This window comes from Rhinatrema bivittatum, chromosome 7 (assembly GCF_901001135.1).
Source record: "Rhinatrema bivittatum chromosome 7, aRhiBiv1.1, whole genome shotgun sequence".
In the NCBI taxonomy this organism is placed as follows: domain Eukaryota; kingdom Metazoa; phylum Chordata; class Amphibia; order Gymnophiona; family Rhinatrematidae; genus Rhinatrema; species Rhinatrema bivittatum.
This window is the reverse complement of record NC_042621.1, coordinates 296,323,502-296,351,326: the sequence shown is the minus strand read 5'-3', so window position 1 is coordinate 296,351,326 and position 27,825 is coordinate 296,323,502. Positions and strand designations below refer to the sequence as shown.

The 27,825-nt window shown below is 45.2% G+C and overlaps 1 protein-coding gene across 1 annotated transcript in view; it reads right to left on the bottom strand.

Annotated features, from left to right (window-relative positions):
• Positions 1 to 27,825, bottom strand: part of TDRD1 (tudor domain containing 1) — a gene marked incomplete at its 5' end in the record, with an annotated part of 488,249 nt that overhangs the window by 50,545 nt on the left and 409,879 nt on the right. Inside the window, 2 exons of the mRNA XM_029610456.1 lie at positions 1,068 to 1,184; positions 1,277 to 1,393. Coding sequence (XP_029466316.1) covers positions 1,068 to 1,184; positions 1,277 to 1,393 — 234 coding nt within the window. The remainder of the gene's footprint in view (positions 1 to 1,067; positions 1,185 to 1,276; positions 1,394 to 27,825) is intronic.

Below are 27,825 nucleotides of genomic sequence, written 5' to 3'. Positions count from 1 at the left end.
TAACTCTCCTTTTTTCTTATTTTTATATATTTACTCTTTATCTGAGCTCAGCCCATCCCGGCAAGTACAGAGTGTTTCCGGCTGTGAGGGGAGTAGGTAAAGGCCTTCATTGCTGCATTTGGCTTCCTGCACCCGCTAGCCTCTCAGCTATTTGTCTCTCTATAGACAAGTCCACGCAGAAAACCAGCTACCGGACCGAGGTACTCTGAGGGAGGAATCTGCAGATATCACTTGACAGAGGAAGGGACCCATAAGGTATCACCACAGGAGAGTGGGGTGAATTAATTTCCTTCTTCTTTCTCCTTCTAACATTTATTTTTTTAAGCAAACCCCAGTAGGGAGGTCCACTATCTGCTGGAGATGGGGAATACTGGTAGGCTGATGTCAGTGTAGGGGTATATATACTGTGATGTCAGCTTTGCTCTGTCTCCATCTGCTGGTAGAGGTGCATAACCCACTGGTATGGACTAACCTCTCTGAATGCTAAGAAATGACAATGTACATCAGGGTCAGAATATAGAGACATTCCAAACACATTCTTTGTGATCAGACTACTTCCTCTTCTCTGATCTGTTCCCTGGATCCTGGCTTCTTCATGTGCAATTGCAGTCACTTCTTCCATGTGGGGGTCCACACAGTAATACAATGGGGAGGGTGGCTGGAGACAGCATTTTAAGTTGGTCTGCGCATACGTGTATTAGTGTAAAGGGACTGACTTACGCATGTCCCCATGGATGGACTGACAGACATGGCCCCCCCTTAATGCATTCCATATGTTACACAAAATGCATACAAATTAATCTTGTAACCAGTTCTGTTAATAAAACAGAGTATTATGGAACTGTCAACTTTCACTCCGTGGGCATTGAAGAGATTGTTTAGTTATTATGCTATAATAGTTAAGATATATATTAAGTTTAGTTGTATTATCAGATGTTTTTATTTTATCTTGGTAAATCGCATGCAGCTTTTTGAAAAATGCAATTCATTAATTTAAGTTAGAAATAAATAAAATAAGTTGCTTTCTCCAAGTGAAGTCACTGATCACAGTCAGCCTTATGTTTTACCTGTAAACCTGGCACAGCATGCTTCCCCAGTTTTGGGTTGGTAGACCTGGTTATTAGTTTGGCGACTGCAATACTCTGCCATTTCAATCATCACCCACTGTAACTTCTCTTTATCTACTAAAAGAAAGAAAAACAAAAATATTGTTAGTGCTCTAGAAAGTCTTGCAGCTAAAGAAATTAAATCTGAAAATCACAATCAATTTGTTTACCTGTGCTTTCTTTTGGTAAAATATAAAATAGATCAGGGCTCATCACCTCTACCACTTGCGCTGATATAACAGCATTTACAGGTAGTTCCACTGTCTTCCAGAGCCCTATGATGGTACCTGATGGAAACAAGAACCAAATGCCAGTGACTAACATGCATCTTGTACGCAAATGGACAATTATATGAAGCAGTCTTAAAACAACAAATTGCATGTGACAAAGACATCAAACACTGAAGCACCACTCTCACAAACAAACATCTAGACTCTGTAGCCACTACTTGCGAGTGCATTATTTCAAGATGTGCACCTGCAATAAATAAAACCGCATATTGCAAAGCCTTCCAATTGTAGGGACTGACAAAAAAGAAAACTTCATTTGGCTCAAATCCTTCCTATATTTCACAGCAGGACTGGGCACTAGGCTAAATATTTTGGGATTTTTAAGTTTGACTATTTTAATCTGCTTTGAATTGGAATTATAGCTTATATTTCCACCCACCCTTCTCCAACCCCTCCTACCCAAATTTCCTTATATGAAATCCCTTAATTGAGGATGACAGGCAACATCCCTTGCAACATTTCTAATTTGCATAAGTGAGACCTATGCTTAATTCTCTCTTGTTTTATAGGAGGAAACTATTTCTGAGTTTAAAAGAGAATTCCACTACAAGTTAGGGTACATTTGTTGTTTTATAAAGTTCAGTCTTTCTCTAATTAAACAAAAGGGCTTTTAATAGCTGCCTTAGAGAAGTAAGGTCATATGTAATTTTGAAGGAAACAAAAGATTTTAAACACTTCAGTATTAATACCTCAAAAAAAAGAAAAGAAAGATGCAGGATGTTACTGAAATACTGGGAAGAGAGAAGGAGGTATTGCTGGATATTTCAATTTCGTCTTTTTTCTGTTCCTGATTCCAACTGGGCCTTAGCCCCTCCCTCAGCCACGACACTGAGATCACACGCACACAAGTGGGTTTGCCCCTTTGTGAGAACTTGGTAGGGATTGGTAGGAATCTTTGTATTTACTTCAGTCTTTAATTTGATAAAATCTATTAGGGTTATAGTTCAGTGCCTACTATGGCTGGAAGGAGATGGTATCAGGCTGGTTTAGTGCTCAAAGAGGGTAAAGGTAGAAGGAATGAAAGGTGTTTAAGGGAGTTAAGGTAGGGTTGCAGTTCTATGTAATTGTAAGTGGAGAGTGGAACAGCTAGTATTGCACCCTATTTCTGATTGTGGGCATGTTTTTACTCTAACAGGAAGAGGGGCGTGAGTTGGGGTTTTAGTCATTTATTTCCCTCCAGGATTTGGGTTGAGACAGGTCTTGGATTCAATGGAATTCATAGGGGAAGTGGTTGTGAGGTTTTCAACCTTGCTGTTGTGGGGATTTTAATTGCCATATGGAAGATTCTTCTTGAATATATAAGAACATAAGAAATTGCCATACTGGGTCAGACCAAGGGTCCATCAAGCCCAGCATCCTGTTTCCAACAGTGGCCAATCCAGGCTACAAGAACCTGGCAATTACCCAAACACTAAGAAGAACCCATGCTACTGATGCAATTAATAGCAGTGGCTATTCCCTAAGTATAATTGATTAATGGCCGTTAATGGACTTATCCAAACCTTTTTTGAACCCAGCTATACTAACTGCACTAACCACATCCTCTGGCAACAAATTCCATATATGCAAATGTTTACTCAAATGTTGGTTATGTATGATCTCACACAACTTGGCAATTTCCAATGCATAAAGGAGGACATATACTAGATTTAGTCATTAGCTCAGCAAATATGGTAAAGGATGGCAAGCTGGTTATTGGAGGAGGAAGAGATATCTAGTCAGCCCATAAAGTGATTGCTTTTGGGTTTTCGATGAAACAGGGTTCATTGGATAGGAGTTATAGTAGGTTGGAAGGAAAACGTGGAAAGATTAAAAAATACAACCAAGATCTAATATACACCAATGAGACCAAATGATTACACACTGCCATAAATCAGACATTAAGCAGAAGAAACCATGTGCAGTCTATGACGAAATTCTGATGGTCTCTATCTGATTCAAAATTTATTAACAGGTCTGTGGTACTTGAACCTATTGAATGATTATATTGGCATATTGAAGATTAGTTTTGAACATTTTTTTTTTTTAATTTATTCAATTTTCACATTAATAATACAAGAACAATCTTGATTAAGGAAAAAGCATATGTAATGAAAACAAAGATTAACTTAATTACCCATAATACATCCATAATGCTATAATTCAGTCCTCAATTATAAAAAGCCGATCTTAAGCATAACTTGAAGAAGATATCTCTTTTTACAAAAATTATACCATGCTACGTACAATTACATGTTATTTTAGGGCTCACTGAACATATGGTAACTATGTAGTCTCCAACTCGGTATCCACTAATTGCGTTTTATCACTCAAAAAGATTGACAATTGAGGAGTATAAAACACAAAGGACTTGCCCTTGTATCCTACACAACATTTACATGGATACTTAAGACAATAAGTTGCTCCTATCTGGAGAACCCTTGCTCTAAGTAGAAGAAATTGCTTCCTCCTCTTTTGTGTTGATTTAGAAAAATCAGGGTAAACTCTTATGACTAGTGTCAAAAATGATTCCGTCCTATGTTTAAAAAATAAACGAAATACCCAGTCACGATCTGATTCAAACACAAAGGTGGTTAGCAATGTAGCAGTCAGATGTTTCCAAAATTTTGGAAACATCCAAAGTAGTTTCTAATTTATCCATTTCCTGTATTCCCTCCTGCTCTTTTTGTTGTACTCCCTTTTTATACATTGGAATATAATAAATTTTTGCTAAAGGTGGTATTGAATTCTCTGGTACTTTAAGAATCTCAAGCAAATATTTTTTAAATACTTCTTTAGGTGGTAAATATGGTAACATTGGAAAATTAATGAAACGAAGATTTCTTTTCCTATTCACATTCTCCAAATTTTCCAATTTCATTTGCAATATTTGATTTTCTTTTATCATTGCATCTTGTACCAATTTTGTATTATCTAATTCTCCTTTAATTTTGTCTAAATCTTTTGTTTCATTATCTTTTCTCAATTCCATATTTATTATTTTGGTCTGTAGATTATTCACTTTTTCTATAACAGGGTTAATTTGTGCTACAACAGAATTTTGCAAATTCACTATAGCTTCCATTATTACATCCAATGTAACAACTTCTGGTTTACTTATTTGAGGGACAGATAATCTAGACAAATAAACAGAGTCCTCCATTTTAGTTGGATCCAGGTGGGGACTTCCTTGCACCAGATTCAGTGAGGTGGTCTGTCCTAATTGGACTACCTCCAGCCTTTCCATTCCAGACAAATCCAGTGACTTATGGCCTGTAAGAGAGGATCCTATCTCTGCGACTTCCGCAGAAGGGCCCTCCCTCATTAGCCCATGGGCTCTGGCAATAGCTGGATTTACAGGTGGTTCCCTTTGGATCGGGGATAAAGATGTTGATAGGTCCGATGGGGAAACCTCAGACATAAAATCTAGAGGTTCACCCATCTGCGCCACATCCGATCTTGCTGTACGTAGCACGTGGGTGTCCATAGGTCCTTTTATTGAGATACCAGGGGTACTGACAGGCTCAGTTCTTTCCCTGGCTCTTCTTTTCCTTACTGAGTGAGGCATTATATTAACAAACTAGATTATTGCAGGACCACATTGAACTCCCACTAAGGTAAAGACTTCGGCTTCTTATTGGGAGTGAAGGAGTAATTTAGAGAGTACTTACAGGTATGAAGATGTTACAGAAACCCTTCAAATTCCTCACAATTCCGACACAAAGCCGCACTAAGCCGCGCGCCCCTTAGGAAAGCGGCGACGACAAGCGCCGGCGACGACAAGCGCCGGCGACGACAAGCGCCGCTGCTGAGCCGGTTTTATGGGCTCAGCGTCCCGCCCTGATGATGTCACGGGTGGGCGGGGTTTCCAGCGTCATCGTCGGGGCCGGGTAGCCTCACCTCGATGCTCCGGGCCGGCCGCCCTACCCTCCAGGGAAAGTCCAGGACAGAGAATTCGAAAGGGACTCTCTCCCTCCTTCAACGCCAGTTTTGAACATTTTTATGACAGATGGAGAGATTTGGATATTTATTTTATTTAACAGGTTTTATATACTGGTATTAGTGGGGACATCATACAGGATATGGAAAAAGAGGGAGAAAATGTGGATAATTTGGTAACTAATTAGAATTGTAATTTAAGGTCAATTTTCGATAAGGCAGCACTAGTAAATAAGGGAGGGAAGAGATTTAAACTTTCAACTCCATGGTTTACATTTGAATTGGAGACTAAACAGTAAACAGAGGTTAGAAGGTTGGAACGGTTATCTATTAATTCTAGAAATTGAGGAGATAAAATTAAGTGGCATAAATGCGTGAATATCTATTTGAAAGTGCGATGGGTGAAATTTTTTTTTTTTTTTTTTTTAGACGAGCAAATTGATAAAGCAGAGAATAAACCCAAAGAAATCTTTTGGATTATACAGGATTTACTGGGTAGATCCTACTGCCCAGGTAACAGTATTCTGGTAGTTTTGACTGGTGGTAGCTTTGTTCAGTTTTGGGAAAACAAGATGATTATGTATAGAAAACAGGTGGAAGCCTCTTTAGCAACGGTAGGGCCTATAGGAATGGTGAATGGATGGGGACATGCTTCAGAAAATATTGAGATTGGGGGGAGGGGGGGTTTGGAGAAATTTTACTCCTTAGGATTAATAAAGTTGCAGGGGATTTTGTCATCTAGCAAGAAATTGTGGTGTTTGTTTGACCCTTGCCCGCCTTTTTTGATAAAGCAGGCTGAATTGAAAGAGTCTGTTGAAAATTAATTCCTCCTCCTCAGAGGGTTGCTTCCCAGACCAGTTGAAACAAATGGTGATTTCTTCTTTGCTTAAAAAACTTTCATTTCCTCTTGAAGACTGTGCCAGCTATAGATCAGTGGCTAATTCTGGACAAATAGCAGATAAGATGGAATAAATAATAGTCCATTCTAAGCCAAAATAGAGAAAATGGTCTGTAAGCAGCTGTCCATGTCCCTGAAGGAGATTAATGGCTTGGATTTTTTGCCAATTGGGGATTAGAAGGGGCTACAGTCTGGAAACTGCACTGGTGGCAGGTAATGATTTTTTAATTTAACGATTGCTTTCAATTTATTAAATCATGAGATGCTATTAGCCTATTGTAGATTTATCGGCAATAGGAATTTAGCCTTACAGTGGACTGGGACCTTTCTTTCCAATAGGATAGCAGTAGTAAGGTAAGGGAGAAAGCAGAGTTGCTTACCAGTAACAGGTGTTCTCCCAGGGCAGCAGGATGGTAGTCCTCACATATGGGTGACATCATCAGATGGAGCCCTGTCACGGAACACTTTTGTCAAAGTTTCTAGAACTTTGACTGGCACACTGAGCATGCCCAGCATGGCACTAACTCTGCAGCCAACAGGGGTCCCCCTTCAGTCTTGTTTGTAGCAAAAGTACGAGCGAAAAATAAAATAATAAAATGTAAGCGAACTCAACTCCGCGGGGTGGCGGGCAGGTTTCATGAGGACTAACATCCTGCTGTCCTAGGAGAACACCTGTTACAGGTAAGCAACTCTGCTTTCTCCCAGGACAAGCAGGATGGTAGTCCTCACATATGGGTGAATAGCAAGCTATAGGCTGAGTATGAGGCCAAGCAGCACCAAACGTGCAACAGGCACAACTGGAGTGCTGCTGGCAAGGATGAGGCAGCCTCAAATTCACAACGGGTTGAGATAGGACGAGTTGGTGTCCTACACTGGAAACAAATTCCTTAGGACAGACTGGCCAAAGACGGAATCCTGTCAACCAACCTTGTCCAGGCAGTAGTGAGCTGCGAAGGTGTGGAGAGAGCTCCATGTCGCAGCCCTGTAGATGTCAGCAATCAGTACTGAACAGTAATGTACTACTGACGTTGCCATTGCTCTGACTGAGTGTGCCTTCACTCGTCTCTGCAGTGGAAGGCCTGTTTGCTGGTAACAGAATGTGATGCAGTCTACCAACCAGTTTGACAGTGTTTGCTTGCCCACCGCATTCCCAAGTTTGTTCTTATCAAAAGATACAAAGAGTTGGGTGGACTTCCTGTGGGCTGTAGTGCAGTCTAAATAAAATGCAAGGGCACTCTTATAGTCCAAGTTGTGGAGTGGTCTTGGAAAGAAAGTGGGCAAGACTATGGACTGATTTAAATGGAAATCAGTTACCACCTTAGGAAAGAATTTAGGGTGAGTGCAGAGAACCACCCGGTCATGGAGGAACCTTGTGTAGGGTGAGTAGGTCACAAGGGCCTGTAACTCACTCACCCTGCGAGCAGACGTGATGGCTACTAGGAAAAGAACTTTCCATGTAAGGTATCTAAGTTCGCAGGAGTGCATGGGCTCAAAAGGAGTGTGCATGAGCAGTGCAAGTACAACATTGAGGTCCCATGCCACGACCGGTGGCCATAGAGGAAGCTTAAGCTGTACTATGCCTCTCATGAAGTGACTCATCAGGGGTTGAGCCGTTATCGGGGCATCCCCTATTCCTTGATGGTAAGCAGAGATGGCACTAAGGTACACTTGGATAGATGATATCTGGAGACCAGATTCCGAGAGATGCTAGAGATAATCTAACAGACTCGATGTGGGGCAAGAAAAGGGATCCAAGCTCTTTTGTGTGCACAAGGTAAATCTCTTCCATTTAGAGCGGTAGGATTTCTGCGTGGAAGCCTTCCAGAAAGCTACAAGGACTTGAGATACATCACTTGAAAGGTTGAGTGGTTGTAGTATCAGCCTTTCCACATCAAGGCCGTCAGAGAGAGGGCCTGGAGGTTCGGGAGGTGAAACTTGCCGTGATTCTGTGTTATGAGGTTGGGTGACGTGCCCAGGCGAATGGGGTCCTGGATAGAAAAGTCGCGAAGTATGGGAAACCAAATTTGGCGCGGCCAGTACGATGGAATCGGGCATCGATGGAATCGGCATCAATGGAATCAGTGCCGGCATCAAGGCAGATGAGGTGCGCTTGGGTTCCGTTAGCCCTGATGGGGCTACTGTGCTCAGCTCTGGAGACCGTATCTCCAAATGGACAGAGACAGGATGGAGGCGGTCCAGAGAAGGGCAAGCAAAAGGTGGAGGGTCTTCATCGAATGACTTATGAGGAGAGATTGAAGAATCTAAATATGTACACCCTGGAGGAAAGGAGGAGCAGAGGTGATATGATACAGACTTTCAGATACTTGAAAGGTTTTAATGATCTAAAGACAATGACAAACCTTTTCTGTCAGAAAAAAATCAGCAGAACCAGGAGTCACGATTTGAAGCTCCAGGGAGGAAGACTCAGAACCAATGTCAGGAAGTATTTCTTCACGGAGCGGGTGGTGGATGCCTGGAACGCCCTTCCGGAGGAAGTGAAGACCAAAACTGTGAAGGATTTCAAAGGGGCGTGGGATAAATACTGTGGATCCATAAAGTCCAGAGGATGTGAATGAAGAGAAGAGGCATGGGGGTGGTTTGTGGGAATGACAGCTACTACCTGGAGATTAATACCCTTATTCAATAAACATACTCACTGTTAATGCATCTCCAACATTGCTCTAAGCTTCAACAGCAAGAGGAAATGCGGAAAAAAGGATTTACATTCACAAAGAAGCGGGGGAGTAGCTTGCTTGTTGCGGCGGTTACTACCCCAAACCAAATAAGCCTGATACTTTACTTTCAATGCATATGCAGCATAGCTCTCTGCTTCAATGGCAAGGGGGAAAGAGGAAAAGAGGATTGATATTCAGGCAACAACCAACAAGGACTGAATTACATAATCTGGGTAAACAAATAAGTGTAGGAGTAACTTGCTTATTGCGGCAGTTACTACCCCTAACCAATTAAGCTAGATACTTCACTTAGATGCAGCTCCAGCACTGCTCTCTACATCGATGGTGGGGTGGAAGGTAACTAGAACCAAAAAGTTACTAATAAGGGCCAAGAGTAACAGATAAGGATAAGAAAAAAAAATGTGAAAGCTTGCTGGGCAGACTGGATGGGCCGTTTGGTCGTCTTCTGCTGTCATTTCTATGTTTCTATGGCCCTGGCATGGGCTCCGGCATTGATGGTTCCCGTGGAGGGACATGGCCGGGAATCGATCCTTCCTCCTCGGAATCCGGTACTGGAATCGGGACCTGCAGAGGCCTCGATGGATGACTCGATGCCAGCGTGTCTGGTGGCAGAGGAGTTGATAAGGCACCAATGAGCGTATCGAGGCGCTCGAGGAGCGGTGCCACCATTGAGGGAGCTGGTTCCGGGGCCGGTATGGGGACCCGCACCGGCTGGAAGCCTCGTAAGGCTTCAGCACTGCCTCTTGGACTATGTGGTCCAATTCCTCCCAGGAAGCCGGCATGGCGATTGGGGTAGGAGGTAGGCTAGGCGTCACTGGAGCCTACACAGGGGCCCATGGAGGCTTGGTGCCCGGCACTGGTATCGGTGGGGAACGCCTAGGGGTACCGGGTCCAGAGGAGTATGGGGGCTGCTCTCCCCAGGCCCTCTTCGCAGGCAGCTCGATGGAAGTCGATGCCGCTGTGGTATTGGGGCCGGCACCGGTCGGGGACGCCCGGTGCCTATGTTTCCCTCTTCACCAAGGACGATGACACCAATGTCCTTTATGGAGGTGGTGACGGACGGTCACCCTGTCCACGGTGCTCCTGGAAAATCGTCTCAGAGGTCAATGGACCCTCTACAGTCGGTGATGCTTGAACTGGCGTTGATGGAGCAGTCTGTTTTGAAGCAAAAAACGGATTCAATTTTGTCCAGGCGAGCGCGACGGCCTTTAGGGGTCATTTATGCACAACTAGGGCATTGATTAACGTCGTGCGAGAGGCCTAAGCACAAAACACAGACTTCATGCGGGTCCATTAACGACATGGTCCTTGGACACTTGGGTCATTTTCTAAATCCGGTTGCCATGTTAAAATTTGGCGGGCGCACAGTGACAGTTGGGCACCGAGGCAGTAAGCCGCCGGGAACAGACTGCAAGTACCGGAAAAAACACTTACCGAGCGTCTGAGGGAACGGAGCACATTGGGGGACCCCGCTGAGGGATTTTTTGAGAAGATAAACTTCAAATAGTTCCATAAGGAAAGTTGTGAGAAATTTCTCACAGAGCTCCTAAACCATGAGGCAACTGCTGCGCGGAAAAAAAAAGAGACTGAAGGGGGACCACTGGTGGCTGCAGGGTTAGTGGCATGCTGGGCATGCTCAGTGTGCCAGTCAACGTTCTAGAAACTTTGACAAAAGTGTTCCGTGACAGGGCTCCATCTGATGTCACCCACATGTGAGGACTACCATCCTGCTTGTCGTGGGAGAAATTTCAGATCCTTTTTCATTTTACTTCACAAGGATCCCTTCTGTTTCCTCTATTTAATAATTTTTTTTACAATCTCTTGGTCAATTTATTTGTTCCTTGGGTTTTATCGTTTTGGTTTTTTTTAATGCAGACCTATGGGGCCAAATTTGAATCAGTCTATGATGCAGGCACAAGAAGGATTAAACATGATTGTTCACTGGACAGAAATAAATTGATTTTGAATGGGATAAAGAGAATGAATTTTTGTGCCAGGAAAGGATTGTCTTTTCCCTCCAGGAGTTAAGATAAAGGAGGAGATGGTGGTGCACTCGTCAAAGTTAGGAAATTAGGAATGCTGTATAACGAAGAGGTCTCTTTTGAACATATCTCCAATCAGGAGAAACCAATATGTTTTAACTGCGCTGATTACAGAAAGAGAGAGGATTACTGAATTTCATAGCATTTAGAACAGTGGAGCAGGCATTAATGTCCCCTGTAGGGGATTACTGTAATGGGGTGTTGTTGGGAGTACCAGAAAGATGCTTGTATAGTCTTCAAATAATGCAGAATATGGCAGTGAGTTTTTTTTTCTAGTCCATAGCATCGTGGGGAGGCGGGCGGGATTCCTGAGGACTAACATCCTGCTGTCCTAGGAGAACACCTGTTACAGGTAAGCAACTGTGCTTTCTCCTAGGACAAGAAGGATGGTAGTCCTCACATGTGAGTGAGTACAAAGCTCCAGACAGCCCACAGAAACCGAACGACTAACAGTAGCCGAACAAGGTGCCAACGGCCACAACATAACTGCGGTGCTGTAGGTAAACCAGGGCGGTCTGGTTCTCATAAGAAGCACAAATAGAGAAGTTGAGTTCAAATCTGGAACAGATTGCGCATGACAGACTAACCAAAGGCACTGTCCTGTCATCCATTCCTGTCCAGGCAGTAATGAGCCTCAAACGTGTGAAGGGAACTCCAGGTTGCGGCCCAGCAGATTTCAATGATGGTGACTGCCTGCAGATGGACCACCAACATTGCCATAGCCTGCACAGAGTGAGCCTTCACCTTGCTGGCTAGTTGGAGGCCTTCCTGCGCATAGCAGAAAGCAATGTAATCCACCAGCCAGTTCGACAAGGTCTGCTTACCCAGTCTGTTGGAGTCAAAAGACACAAAGAGCTGGGTGGACTGCCTGTGGCTGGCAGTGCGATCCAAGTAGAAAACCAGGGCCTTTTACAGTCCAAGGTATGACGCGCCCATTCCCCTGTGTGGGAATGAGGCAGCGGAAAGAAGGTGGGCAAAACAATGGACTGATTGAGGTGAAAGTCAGTCACGACCTTGGGCAGGAACTTATGATGCGTACACAAGACCACACGATCGTGGGAGAACTTTGTGCACAGTGCATACATAACCAGAGCCTGAAGCTCACTTACCCTACGAGTCGAAGTAATCGCCACTAGGAATATGGTCTTTGAGGTGAGGAACTTCAGGTCACAGGACTGCAGTGGCTCAAAAGGAGGTCACATGAGCTGCACCAGGACAATGTTGAGGTCCCAGGACACGACTGGAGGCCGAAGAGGAGGCTTCAGCTGAAGGAGAGCCCACATGAAGCGGCCCACCAAGAGTTGGACCGAGACTGGTATGCCAGCGACACCTCGATGGCATGTGCTGACAGTGCTGAGGTGGACCCTGACTGAGCTGATTTGAAGCCCAGACTCTGAAAGATGCCACAGGTAGTCCAACAGTCTAGGGAGGGGGCACGAGATAGGATTCAAGTCCTGCCCCGAACACCAGATGGAAAATCTTTTCCTCTGCAAACTGAAGGACTTCCTGATGGAAGGCTTCCAAGACGCCATCAGTATTGGGAAACAGAGTCTAAGAGCGCCAGGGGCTTAAGGACTACGCGCTCAACATCTATGCCGTCAGCGCCAATGCCCGAAGATTCGGATGGCGCAGGGTGCCCTGATTCTGGGAGATGAGGTCGCACGCTGTCCCAGCCGGACAGGTGGCCGCACTGAAAGGTCCTGCAGAAGCGGAAACCAGAGCTATCGAGACCAAAAAGGTGCCACAAATATCAGGATCCCTCCGCCCTGTTGAAGCTTTAGTAACGTCTTCAAGAGGAGTGGCAGAGGAGGGTAGGCATATAGCAGACCCTTCCCCCAATAAAGGGAGAAGGCATCGCAGGTCGGAAGCCCGCCCCCTGTCCACAGGGAGCGGAACTTGCTCAGTTTGCAGTTGAGGGGCGAGGTGAATAGGTCCACGTCCAGTGTGCCCTACCTGTGGAACAGTTTAGTCGTTACCTTCAGGTCGAGGGTCCACTCAGGCTGGAAGCGGCTTAGGCAGTCTGCCATACATTCAGATGTCCCGGCAGCTACGTGGCTCACAGGGACATCCCTTGGGACAGGGCCCAGGACCACACTTGCACTGCCTCCCGACAGTGCCACCCTACTTGTTGATATACCATATGCCTACTTGGTTGTTTGACCGAAACAGTACTTCCCTGTGGGATAATTGATCTCTGAACGCCCACAAGGCATAATGGATAGCCCGAAGCTACAGGACGTATCTGACATTGGGCTTCGGATGCGGTCCAGAGAACCTACGTGTGGAGTCCATTCACATGGGCCCCCCAGCCCCAAGGAGAGGCTTCGGTGGCAAGGACCACCTGAGGCAAAGCAGCTTGGTAGGGGAGTTCCCACTTTCCAAACTTTCCGTGACTTGAGTCTCGAGGTCCTGGGAGGCCTGACACCATTGGGACTGTGGGGTCCACTGAGCTCCTCCGCATGCACTGGCGGGCGAGAGAGGGCACATGGATGGAAGCCATCATGTGGCCTAGCAGGCGGAGCAGAAGGCGGGTGGATACCTGCCAGCTGTTCCGTACAAGGGCGGCCAGCGAGGCGAGGGCAAGACCCTGATCCCTGGGCATAAACGTTCTCACTGGCGCCGTTATCCAATCTGACTCCCCTGCAGTCCAGTTGGGGAGATGGACAGAAATGAGACTTGGGGCAGTTGATAGCAAACCCTAAAGTCTGTAGCGTCTGCACTAGGAGGGCCAAAGCACTCAAGGCCCCCATGCGGAAATCGCTCGACCAACCGGTCCAGGTACAGGAAGTCATGTACCAGCCGACACCTGAGAAAGGTGGCCAAAACCTTTAGGAATTTGTTGAATATGCAGGGGGCTGAGGCTATCCCGAAGGGCAGCACCCTATATGGATAATGGGCCTTCCCCACCATGAAGCAGAGGTACTTCCGGTGGCCGGGGATGATGGCTATGTGAGCGTAAGCTTCATTGAGATCAAAGAAGCAAAGTCAGTCTCCTCTTCTGAGTGATTAGCATGCCCAGAGAGACCATTTTGAACTTTTTGTTGGGAGAAACTTGTTCAAAGCCCTGAGGTAGAGGATGGGGCGCAAGCTGCCATTCCTCTTCAGGATGAGGAAATCACCTCAAATAGAATCTTTGGTTCTGTTGATAGCAAGAGACCGGTTCTACTGCACCCATTACAAGGAGGGCGGAGACTTCTGTCTGACGTATGACCCCATGATGGATATGTGGGAGAGGCCTCTGGGAGCTAGATGAAGTTTAGATGATACCCCTGATTTTTGATAGAAAGGACCCAGCTGTCTGACGTGATCACTTCATAATGATGGGCAAAGTACAGGAGCCTCCTTCCGACTGGAGGATCCGATGTCAGGGGCACGGTCAACTGACTATTGCTCCCTCGCCGCCAGTCAAAAGCCTGTGGCTGGGGCCTGCTGGGGTGCCGGCTAGGTGTTGGCAAGTGCAGCCCCTGGAGCTGGTATGAGGCGTATGAGCCCTGGAAGCTGGAGATAATATTTCCTCTGCCTATAAAAGGGCTTCCGTGATCCTGGCCTGGAGCACTTCTTGGTCAAGTACAGGGCATCAGAGGCGCTAGCGAAAAGCTGTTGAAAGGTGTCATGAGGATCCTTCAATTGCGCTACCGCATCCTGGACTTTATCCCCCGAAGAGGTTTTCAACTGCTAGCCTGTCTTGGATCTCTAGCCAGAGGTCAGAGGCTCTGAGCCATGCCATTCTCTTGGCGCCGATGCCCACTGCAGCTACGCGAGCCGCTGTCTCAAAGACATCATAGGAGGATTGCACCTCATGCTTTCCAGCCTCGAGACCCAGCAGGACAATGGCTGAGGGAGCCTCCTGCTGTTGTTGGGGCAGGCCTTCTGCAAAGACCTGGACCCGTTTCCAGAGACTGCGGTTATACTGGGTCATGTATAGCTGGATAGGTGGCAATGCGGGCCACCAGCATGGCGCCTTGGAGACTTTCCTGCCCAGGGCGTCCAGCTCCCTGTGCTCTCGTCCTGGGGGGGGGGGGGGGGGGGGCAGAGGCATGGATGCGGGAGCATCAGGCCTTTTTTAGGGGGAGTTCCATGACTGACTGGTGGGGGAGGCTTCTCAAACCCCATAGTCTGCTACACCAAGTAGGTAGCATCAGCCTTTCTATTGACAGGGGAGATAGAAATGGGGTGATGCTATATCTGGAAGAGGAGGTCCTTGAAGATGTAGTGGATAGGAACTGCCACGATCTAATTAGGAGCAATGACAAACTAGAGAACCTCCAGCATCTTGTGTCACGCATCCTCCTCCGTAAGCAGCAGAAAGGGAATGGCTTCAGCCATGGCCCTCACAAACTCCGTGAAGGACAAGTCCTCGGGGGGCAACCGGTGCCATTCCTCTGGTGGAGAGGGCTCTGAGAGGGGGTCAACCAAATAAATGGAGCACAACTCAGTGGAGTCATCACCACAAGGGTCATAAGGCCCTTCCTCCTCACTGGGACCAGCGTGCCGTGGGTGGGGTCCATGAGGGGTATCTGTCCTGGGCTCCGAAGTTTTCGGAGGCCTTGAGGGCACCATGGGAATCAATAGTTCCCCTAGCATCAAGAGGGCCGGAGGCCGCGAGACACCAGAAGGACCTGGAAGGGGCTCAGGGAACCATGGCCTAGGAACACGGTACAGGCCGCATCCTCCTCCTTGGAGGACCCGAGAACCAAGATCGCTTTGGTGGAGGGCATGGGTGGCCTCTAGGGAACTAAGGGCCCCTCGGGCACCAGCTGCATCAGAAGGACACCCAGTAGGACATCCAGACGCTCCAGCAGAGGTGCTAGGATTGATGGTGGAGGCTCGAGCACCGGAATGGGAGCTGGTGGCACCCGCAGCTCAATGCTCTGGAGATCTTTAAGTACCGCAGACTGTACCCTGCGGTCCAATGCCTCCTGAAAGTCCAGCGTGGCCAGGACTGATGGAGGGGGACAAGGCATCACCGGCTCTTCCTTGGGTCTCTGAGGTGGCACAGTGCCCAGCACCGGTGTCAGTGGGGAATGCCTAGGTCTACGGGGGCAACGGAGGATGGGGCCCTCTGACAGCTGGTGACGTTTTGGCGGCCCGGCAACTGGAGGTGCCACCCCAGAACCGGAGCCATGCACAGACGATGACCAGTGGCTATGCTTGTAGGATCTCCCTTGGTGCTTGGTCTGGTCTTTCCCCAATGCCGAGGAAGAAGATCCCGATGTCCGGGAGAGTGGTGAAATCACCAAGGACCTATCATCGTTACCACGATCCTTCTTTGGGATACAGCCTTTAGGGGTCATCTGGTCACACAGATGGCACCCATGGACAGCGTGCGAGGTCCCCTGGGAGAGGATACAAACCTCATGCAGATCTGTGATAGACACGGTCCGCGGATACTGGGGGCACCAATGAAAACTGGTTGACGCCATGAAAAAACATCCAGCGTGCGGTCGATGGCTGGCAGTCGCCTTGAGGTGAGAGGTCGGGAATCGACCGCAAAGTTGGAAAAAGGGAAAAAAAAAACAACCTACCACACTGAGGAGGCACCAACTGCGAAGGGGGACCTGACTAGGAAATTGGAAAGAACCTGAAATTTATTGAGGAAAAACAAGAAAACAGATCTCCTCAGACCGTGAGAACTGCACTGCGGAAAAGATGAGACTGAAGGAGGACCTCACATGGACGCGCAGATAGCTTCAGGCTGGGCATGCTCAGTGTGCTGGTCAAAGCTACTAAAAACTTTGACAAACGTTTCCCGTGTGAGGCTTCATCCGATGAGGACTACCACCCTGCTTGTCCTAGGAAAACAGCTAAAGATGGCAAGCATTTGTAATACAAAACATTTGCTTAACTGCTGATGCATAGCACTTTGAATTAGCTGTTTTTCCCTTTACAAACATGGTAGCCATTACTTATAAAAATTTTGTTTAGGGTAAATATTTTTCATCTTTTAATGTTCTTCATTTTTTTGGTGCTTAGTTATTTTTGTGGGAACACTGAGCAACATTTTGATTTAATTTTGCCTATTCTTCATTATCTATATGTATATATATGTATGTATGTGTATGTATATATATATATATATATATATATATATACACATATATACACACACACACATACATACATAGGACAAAGTGTGAAGGTAAAAGTTAATTGTGATTGAGGATACCCCACTCAGTACCAATGTAGCAAAAATTGAGAGTGAAATGGATATATGAGAAACAAGAGAATGGTGATGAATGAATAGAACATATAATCCAAGGATAAAGAATAGCACGGGCAATCTTCACTAGTGTACAAAATAATAAGTGTAAAATTTAAAAATGGGAAGGATTTATTAAGTAATTAACTTGAAGACAGCTGGACAAATGCAGAACAATGATATGCTGTCCTAGTGGCCGATGCAATACAGTGCGCTCAATAGGAAGATTAGCGCCTATTTAACGCACCTCCGACGCGGAGTGAATGAGTTGGTGCTCATCACATGCAAATGCGTGTGAATGAGGCTATTACTCATTCACTCCAAATGCAAAAAAATAAATGTGCGTCTCAGGCGCACATTTATCACTCAGATAATTAACGCCTGCCTGGAGCAGGCGTTAATAGCTGAGCACACTGAAAAAAAGTACAGAAAAGCAGAAAAAACTGCTTTTCTGTACTTTTTTTTAAAGTTAAAAAAAAGAAAAAAAAAGCTCGGCCGCATTGAAGACTGACGTTGATATGCTCGGCATCTGTTTTCATAATCGGCAGGCTGCAGTACTGAAAACCGACGCCGATAAAGTCAGTGTCACTTTTCATAACCGGCTGACTGCAGTTATGAAAACAGACGCCAAGTTTATTGGCATTGGTGTTCATAACCAGCAGACCGCCGGTAACTGTGGGGTCACGAAAGCAAGGAGGCGCTAAGGTCATGCTAATTTGTTTAATGCATGGGGCACCCCTTGCGGGCATCATGCGTGTGCTAAGAAAGCGAGCGCTGAAAAGTCAGCGCCCGCTTTCTGCAAATTTTATTGCTTCGGCCCCCTAGGGTCTTATTTACCTTCTAACATTTCCATATTGCAGCAGGGATATCTGAAGAATTTCCAGACACATGAATATGGTAAGGAAGGTGGGGGAGAGGGAAAGAAAGGGTAGAAGTAAACAGGGAAGAGAAGTTAGTTTTCTTATGTTCATTGCTGATTCATTAGGTTTTAAAGATAAATATTTTATTTATTTTATTTAACACTTTTTTATACCGACCTTCATAGTGATAACCATATCGGATCGGTTTACATAGAACAAGGATAACTGAAGCAATAAATAAAGTGAATAACAATAGAGGAGAATAAGGTAAAGTTACATTTAACAAGGAGTAGAAACTTGGAAGCTAAATATAGCTGGAAGAAAAAAGGCAGGAAGTATTGTAACATAATAATAATAAGGATGTGGGTTAAAGCTTAAGGTGCTTTAACCTAAAAGTGCCAGAGTCCATCTTTCGAGCGGATAGCAATCCATTCGTCTGGGAGGGGATAAATTCGTCTCGTGGGAATAAAGGTGACTAGAGATTGTCTGGAGGGTCAGCAAAGGCTTGATGAAATAGCCACGTTTTGAGTTTTTTTCTGAACGTTGAGAGGCAGGGTTCTAATCTTAGGCCTGTGGGAATGTTATTCCAGATAGAAGGTCCTGCTATTGAAAAAGCTCAGACTTTGGTCGAGGAAAGGCGTGTGGCTTTAGTTGGGGGAAAATTCAGAGTACCTTTAAGAATATCTCTAATTGGTCTATTGGAGGAGTGTAATTTGAAGGGGATTTCGAGGTCGAGTTGGAGTTGATGATGAATGAATTTGTGAATTAGGGTAATTGATTTATAAAGTATTCTAAAATTCACTGGAAGCCAATGTAGAGTTTTAAGGATGGGAGAAATGTGATCTCCACGGCTGGTGGTGGTCAATAATCTTGCCGCAGCGTTTTAAATCATCTGCAGTGGTTTGGTAGTAGATTTGGGGAGGCCAAGGAAAAGGGCACTGCAGTAATCTATCTTGGCAAATAGCAACGCTTGGAGAACTGTTCTGAAATCTTGGAAAAATAGTAGTGGTTTCAAACGTTTTAGAACTTGAAGTCTATAAAAGCAGTCTTTGGAAGTGTTGTTAACCATTTTCTTTAGGTTTAGCCGATTATCTAGAAGAACCCCCAGGTCTCTCACATGCTTATGGGTGATGAATGAGTTGTGAGATGATAATGGAAGAAAATTTTCATCATTTGAAGAGATGAGGAGGAGTTCCGTCTTTGAAGCATTTAGGACAAGGTTTAATCTATTTAGGAGGCTAGTGATAGATAAAAGGCAGCTATTCCAGTGGGAGAGCGCTTTAGAAATAGATTCTGTAATAGGGATTAGAATTTGCACGTCGTCTGCATAGAGATAATGGATTAAATTAAGATCAGTTAGCAATTGGCAAAGGGGGGAGGAGATAAATATTAAAAAGGGTAGGAGATAGGGAGGATCCTTGTGGAACACCTAGGGTGGATTTTGTTAAGGGCGATTCTATATTATTAATTTTTACTTTGAAGGTTCTGTTGCAAAGGAAGGATTTGAACCAACTGTGGGCTGATCCGGAGATGCCGATATCTGCTAGACGGTCAAGGAGGATGGAGTGGTTGACGGTATCAAATGCCGCCGATATGTCTAGTAGGACTAATAAAAAGGAATGGCCTTTGTCTAGACCCATAATGATATGGTCTGTAAGTGAGATGAGGAGTGTTTCCGTGCTACGTGATTTACGGAAGCCGTATTGTGAAGGGTATAAGATGTTGTGATCTTCTAAGTACTCTGATAGTTGGAGTTTACCAGCTTCTCCGTTAGTTTGGCTAGGAAAGGGAGATTGGAGATGGGTCTGAAGTTGGCTGGTTCATTGGGGTCTAGGTTGTGCTTCTTAAGGAGGGGTTTGAGTGATGCGGTTTTTAAACTGTCTGGGTAACTTCCTTGAGTTAAAAGGCAATTTATAATATTAGTCAAAGGTCCTGCGATCGTGTTTGGGATGAGAAGCAATAGTCTCGATGGGATGTTATCTGCTGGATGGCTAGAAGGTTTCTGTCTTTTTAGAAGGGATTCAATCTCTTTGGAGGATGTTGATTCGAAGCTGTCGAGCTTGGCTCTCAAGAATGAGTGAGGATTTTCGTCTGAGGTGAGAGGTTTAGTATTAGGAGGTAGAAGGGCGAGCGTATTCAGGATCTTCTGTTGAAAAAATGAGGCAAGTTCATTAGCCTTGGAAAGTGCTTGTTCATCTGGAATAGGCGGAGGGGTTGATTTCGTGATTTGAGAAACGTATGAGAACAGGGCCTGTGCATCATACTGGAGATGATGTATTTATTGGCATAGAATTCCCTTTTTGTTTGTAGAATAGAAGTCCTGTAATGATGTAGAAAGCCTTTTGTACGTTGACAGGGTAGAAGAATTGGGGGTTTTACGCCATAAATTCTCCTTGTGACGTAACTCCTGTTTCATCTGTTTTAGTTTGAGGGTGAACCAAGGTTGATTTCCTTTCTTAGTAGGATTGAATGTTTTGGAAACAATTGGGCACCATTTATTAGCTACTGATTCCATGATCTTATGCCAGGTGGATAGGGCTGAGTCAGGATTGGACATGTCTAGATTTATGAGTTCCTTGGAAAGCTGATCACTAAGCATATCGGATGGGCATGATTTCCTGAATTGAATAGTTGAAAGTTGAGGAGAGGAGTGTGTCTGATTATCTATGGAGAAATAAGATCTATGGAGAAATAAGATGGATAACAAGATAAAATAAGATGGATAACAAGATTATGGGCTGTGAAAAGCCTCTTCCAAGTTACACAAGAAACCAAGTTACAGGGATTTTCGATAGGGATGTGCATTTGTTTAAAACAAATGGCAATTCTGTAACGAATAAGCCCCTTTTGTTTCATTCGTGTGACCCCTAATAAGAATGGGCATTTCCCATGAATGAAAGTATGGCATTCATTTCATTCGTTTTCACTTGCATAAGGAAATGCCTCCATTGTATTTGAATGGAACCTTTTATTAAGGAGCTCTCTGTGGCTGGTCATGGAGTCTTCGAAGCAACCAGCTCTTGCCTGTGATTCATGTGACTCACAGCCTTATCAGCATGTATTGACAAGGAAACCAGAATCCCAATGTATTGGAGTGAAACATTTTTCCAATTTAGCCAATTGCTTCTCTGTGGAACCACTATGCTGATCCCAAGTTCTGAGCAAGGCTAATTTCCTTATGTTTTGCTCTTTGGTGCTTCACTGGACAGTTGTATGCTTCTTTGTTGAACTCTCTGTCTCTGATAGAGATTTTTTTTAACAGCAATCTGCTTGTTTAAACACAAACACTTAAAATACTTTGTCTGCTGTGTTCTTCTGCACTCATTTTGGTAAGATCTTACTGTCACGCCCACTGAAAAGGAAGATGTGTTTTCTCACAGTCTTTCTCCCCTTCAGGGGAGTCAGTTGGGAGTGATGAGGTAGGAGACTAGTAGCAGTGAACCAGCTGAGTCATACTGCCCAAAAAAGAGTCTTTTTTTCTCTGCTTGGGTGTGTAGTGCACCAGAATGTTTTGCTTTTAGTGCCAGTTTTTCTGAAGCAGACAGGCAATCTTCAATGGATCCCTGTCAATGTGTGAGAGTCTGTAGTGCACAGAGAGCAAAGCATATCTGTCATCTCATTCTGCACTGTACAGTGTTCACTCGTGTCAACTGTGGCAGAGAAAAATACTTAATAATGCATTATCTGTGCTTAGTTCACTGTCCAGTACCACATACATTCACACTTCATTCCAACTAATAAAGATTAAACATCACACACACAAATCCCAGTAGGCAGGCAGCATGCCTGACAAATAAAATCCCATCATGTCTAGCAAAGGTAAAAAGCCACAATAAGCCTGCAATTGGCAGAGGATTCTATAAAACAGCGAGTCCACCAACAAAAATAAAGCGATTTTTTTTCAAACCAAAATGTCAGGAGTGGCAGGCACCTCAAGCCTAAGAAACTGAAATTTGGACAGAATGTGCCGTCACCACCTGTGTCTCTTTCAGTCCCTGTTGTGTCTGATGGGAGGGAAAGGGCAGGCAGTAGCTCTGGTAGCAGTGTACCACCAGTGCCATTGGAGGTAGAAGTGCAAGTCCTGAAAGCACCAGGAGCATAATCCTTTAATGTTGAAGAGGCAGCAAAAGCAGTCTTGGTAGAAGCTGCTTCTGAATCTCCATTTAAAGGATTTCCAGAAGTGGAGATGGGACAGTTAATTGAAGACCCTTGTTTTGGAAGGATTGGTTTAGCAGTGCCTTAGCCTCCACTTCAGTGAAGGAGGAGACATGGGCTGAGTTGATGTTGGTGAGGGAGAGCATGGTACATGTGCGGAACCAGAGGAGTGATGCTCCTGTCATTGTTTCTCAGGATCCACCAGCGTCCACCCTCTACTACAGTGCCAGCATCATCCACCCCCAAGGATGCAGAGAAGGGATCACAAAAGAAATCTGTGATATGGAGGCACTTCCAAGTAAGGGAGGACCCACGCTTTGCTCAAGGACATCAGCCAAGGCAAGCAAGTGGGCCATTTCTGGGATGGAGCATTACCTTAAGTATCAGCATCCTCTTCAATATTTAGATGGGAATGGTAGTAGCAGTAGTCTGGGGACCCCTTCTTCAATCAAGAGGACACTGTTGCAAAAGGGGACAAATGTTCCTCAAGCTGTTCCTAGGCCCTCAGGTTCCTTCCACCAGTCAGGTGAAGGCCAGCAGCAGTCCCCGCTATACTCCATAGGTGACAGCCCATGATAGAGGAAATGGGGTGTTCTGTCGCATCGTCACAGGGAAAGAGTCAGACAACATCCAAAGTGGTGACCAGGAACATTCACAAAATGATTGCTTTAAATGATCAACCCCTGCAAGTAGTTGAGAACATAGGTTTCAGGCATCTCCTGCAGGTGTTAGTGCCAAGCTAAAAAGTGCTCTGCAGGACCACTTTCAGCAGAAAGGTCATATCCAGTTTGTACAATCATTGCCATAGTTGCATCCAGGCACTGCTGGTGAAGGCATAAAGGAGAAGTGTGCATTTCATTCGCGACATCTGGACATCCACAAATGCCTCATGCTCCTTCCTCTGACAACACATTGGTGAGATCAGGCTGAGGTAGGGGCAGCCAGCAGCTCCACAGGGATTGAGTGCAGGTGGGTTTTGCTGCACACACACACACACCCCTGGCGGACGGGGCCTAGCCTCGGTCAATATTTTAGGAGCCATTAGAGAAATGCTGGAAGGCTGGCAGCTGGATGAGAGAGCTAGAAGTCTAAATGCCGGGCTCTGCGTCACAGACAATGGCTCTAACATGGTAAAGGAAATATCTGACGGGGGATATCAGGGTGTATGACACTTTGCTCACAAGTTGCACCTAGCAGCGGAGGAGGCCCTGGGGCTGGGATGCAAGAAACCAGAGAATGTCTACCTTCATGATTTAAAAGAATAGTGTAGGAAAATAGCTGCCTCTTCCACCAAAATGTTACGGTGGGGCAGCTTCTCTGTGAAAAGCAGGAGGATTTAGAGATGCCTCACAAGTCTCATTCAAGATGTGGGCACCTGCATGAATTCTACCTGCATGATGCTGCAAAGGCTAGTGGAGCAGCAGACTCTCCTGCATGATCTGTCTATGGAAATGGAGATAGGTGTGCAGGGTCCCCTAGAACACCATGACTGGCAGTCATGAGACAGCTGTGAAAATGCTGCAGCCTTTTAAGGATGCCACAGAGCAGCTGAGTGCCAGAAGCGACACTTTGGTAGATGGCATCTCCATAATAAACATCCTGTTGGAAAAGCTGGAGGGCTTTCAACAGGAAAAGGGAATGAGAGCTGAGGTGCTGCACCGACTTAAGTCCTTGGAAAAGCAGGTGACAGACTAGGACCTCTGACAAGAAATCCCACATACATACATGTTACATTATGTGATCTGCTCACACATATGAAGAGCATGCTAGCAGAGGAGGTCTGTCAACTACAGTGCCAGAGGCTGAGGCAGAGAAGGGCTGTTGCACAGGAGGAAACAGCATTATTAGGTAGGTCAGACAGCAGTGCAAGTCAGAGCAGCATCCTGTCATCAACAGTAAAAGGGAAAGAATCCTTACTTCTATCCCAGGTGATCACGAAAGCAGCTGGGCAGACAGACACACATCCGACACAAGCAAAGGAAATGGCAGTTCAAATTTCAGAAATACGCTATCTTGCAGATATTGAGGACATGGACACAGCAGTGCTCGCATATTGGTCCCACAAGTCCAGCATCTGGCCAGACCCAGCGAGAGTGCTCAGCGCTATCTTTCTTGCCCACCAAACAAAAGTGTTTTTGATGATAGGGGACATTATAAGCCCTCATCACTCCACACTTTTTAGAAAAGCTAGTGTTCCACAAAATGCATCTGCCTTTGCTTGGGGTTCCAGATTTGCCATACGTGTAGCAAGATGAAAAAGAAACTTGAAGGCATTGTTGCTGAGCTAGCCTGCTGTGACCCCCAACTGCATCAGTTATGCTACACTAACACTATCACACTGCTGCTGCCTCCCACGTCCGAGATGCCAATCCGAGGGACACTACATACCCAATGTTAGGTCCTGCTGTCTACAACACTACCAGTTGGGCTTCACTTCTATGAACACACTGCTGCTGCCTTCCAAGCCCGAGATGTCATTCAGAGGGTCACATCATACCCAATGCAGAGTCCTGCTGTGTCCCCAACACTGTCATCCTATTTCTTCCTGCTTCCAAAAACACTACTTGGGCCAATGGTGCACTGACACCTTTTGAATACCTTGCCCTATAAAACATAACTGGGGCCAACATGCACTAACATCTTCTGCTGCCTTGCCCTTTTTACTACCACCAGGGATTTATCTCTCTTGCTTCCCTAATACAGGGGCTTGACTCAGCCTGCTTCCTCCTGACATATTCCTGACAACACCATAGGGCTTCATTCTTCCTCCTTCTTCCTAACGTGTACCAATACCACCACTGGGCTGTGACACTACACGGGTGATATATCCAGATTCTGCCTGTCATGTGTCCAAGTACCATCACTGGGGCGTAACTCCACCAAGTTCCTTTGCCTGCCTTTCCACAACCACCACTGCAGGGTCATGACTCCACCGAGATCCTCCACCTGCTTTTTCCCCAATCACAAATACTAGGACATGACTCCACTGCCTTCTCAGCACCAAATCCCACTGCAGGGTCATGACTCCACAGATTTTCTGACTGCCATTTCCATAACCACCGCCACCACGTGGACATGACTCCACTGAGTTCCTCTTCCTGCCCCTTTCCACAACCACCGCCACAGGGTCATGACTCCATTGAGTTCCTTTGCCTGCTTTTCCCCAACAACCTCCACTGAGGCATAACTCCACAGACTTCCCCTGTTTCACCTCAAACAGCTGAAGTGTAGCAGGCAGGGGAAATCATTGGAGTCATACTTCAGCAAGTAGTGTCAGCTTTTCTGGCAAAGCAGGCAGAGGAAGTCAGTGCAGTCATGCCCCAGTAGTGGTGTTTGCCAAACACAACCACTGAGGCATGACTTCACTAACTTCCTCGACTTGCGTTGCCACAATCATCACCACTGGGGTACGACTCCAGTTGAGTTCCTCTGCCTCCTTTGCTACAACCACTATCACCATGGACTGACGTACCCTTCATAAGCTTGTCTTGCTCCAAACATCATCACTTGCTTCGGGTGGAACCAAGCAGGGTTTTTTGTGAGGGAGAAGAGCTGGACACACCCATACACAGCGCTAACCCAAGCTTCCCCAGAATAATAATGAATACCTACTACTTGGTGTGATATATGTTTATTTGCAAAGAATATTAATGAAAGTAAATCAGTTACATATAATAATGACTGTTAGAACAAATCAGAAAAACAGGATATACAAGCACAATGAGCAGGGTAAATCTTCCCCAGCTAACAGGGATACATACATAGTAAAATATAATTATATTGTGCACCCCAAAACAATTTTAACACATTTAAACAAATTTTCAAATCTAAATATTAATTCCTTATAAATGTATTATATGTCCCACTGTTAGATAGGATGCTGAGTCTCACACAGGTTAATACAAAAGATATCTTTGAGAAATATAATCTGCTCCTGAGGAAGCTACGTGTCGAGTAGCGAAATACCGGCCGCTGTCGGGTTTAGAGAAGTCATTATTTCCAGTCGGGACAGACGGACATAATTTCCACTAAATTATCTTGTGACATTGTGTCAAACTTCTAGCTGCAGATATTCAAGCCTTTAGCTGCAGAAGCCGCAAATGATTAATAGACTGGACGGTTCTTTAGTGGGAAGAACATGTCGACAGACTTTCTAATGCGGCATTTTCAAATATAGATTTTGTTTATGATCACCAGTTCAATATATTTATAATTTGATGGTAGAGCTATTGTTGAAGAATTGAGTAGCGGTTTCCTTTTCGCTTTTTTCATTTTTGATACATAGGACCGAAGGAGTGCCCTTTTTGTTGGTTTATATGCTATTAGACCATCCCCCATATTAAAAAACCATTCACACTTCAAACATACCATGCACACTTTCCCAAATACTAAAAAGCATCATACCCACACCTTATTGTAGCATCAACAGCTACGAATACAGTAACAATTCTCAGTGGTACTTATATTGCACATCAATCAAATGGAACACAAGCAATAAATCCTTCTTGTGGATTCTCTTTCCCAACATAGGCCTAGGTTTCACCTAATGAAATCAAAACTGATAACACTCAAAGTGCCTTGGTACAAACACGAACAGAAAAACTCAAAACTATTACTCTGTCAAGCTGAAAAAAAATGGAGAAAAGATCCTACCACACCCCACCGGGACAAATACAGAACAATACTCCACATCTACAAAGCAGACAGACAAGGCCAGACACGAATACTATGCAAGGAAAAATCCACGAACCCCAATACAACCCAAGAGCCCTCTTCAGCTTAGTCACCAAGCTGACAGAACCCATCCAAACCCCTCCTGCCCAATGAGAATGACACAATGACATGTAACAAACTAGCACTGTTCTTTCTGGACAAAATCACCAAACTAATAACTACCACCCCTCAAGCAACAAGGAAACACTGTCCGCCAGCCCACCACTGTCCCCATTTGGACCCCCTTTGAAACCACAGCCTCATCTGAGATAAAAAAAAACATCATACAAAAATAAACCCAGCCACACCCCCCCTTGACCCTATACCGATCAAAACCTTGAAACTAATCCCAGACATCATAGGCAAACCTATAGCTGACATCAACGTATCTCTAGAACAAGGACACTTCCTTGAAGTCCTTAAATGCGCCATCATCAAACCAATTCTCAAAAAAACCACACCTGATGCTGCTGACCCCACCAATTTCAGGCCCATATCAAACCTCTCTTTTCTCTCAAAAATACTTGAAAAAACTTGAAAAAAAAACTGTAAACCCATCAACTCTCCGAATATCTGGAAACCCCAAAAATACTATACCCATCCCAACACGGATTCAGAAAAGCTCTCAGCATGGAAACACTCATACTTACCCTTGCCGACTCAGCACTCAAGAGGTCTAGACGCCGGACAATCCTACCTTCTCTTACTACTGGACATATCCGCCGCATTCGACATCGTCAACGACAACACCCTTCTAACCAGACTATGTGAAATCAGACCAGATGGCACCACAATCAAATGGTTCAGATCCTACCTCTCAAACAGAACCTACAAAGTAACCTTCAACAACAAGGAATCTCAACAATTCCCCCTTTCACATGGCATCCCTCAAGCTTCATCACTCTCCTCAACCCTTTTCAACATCTACATGCTCCCACTCTGCAAACT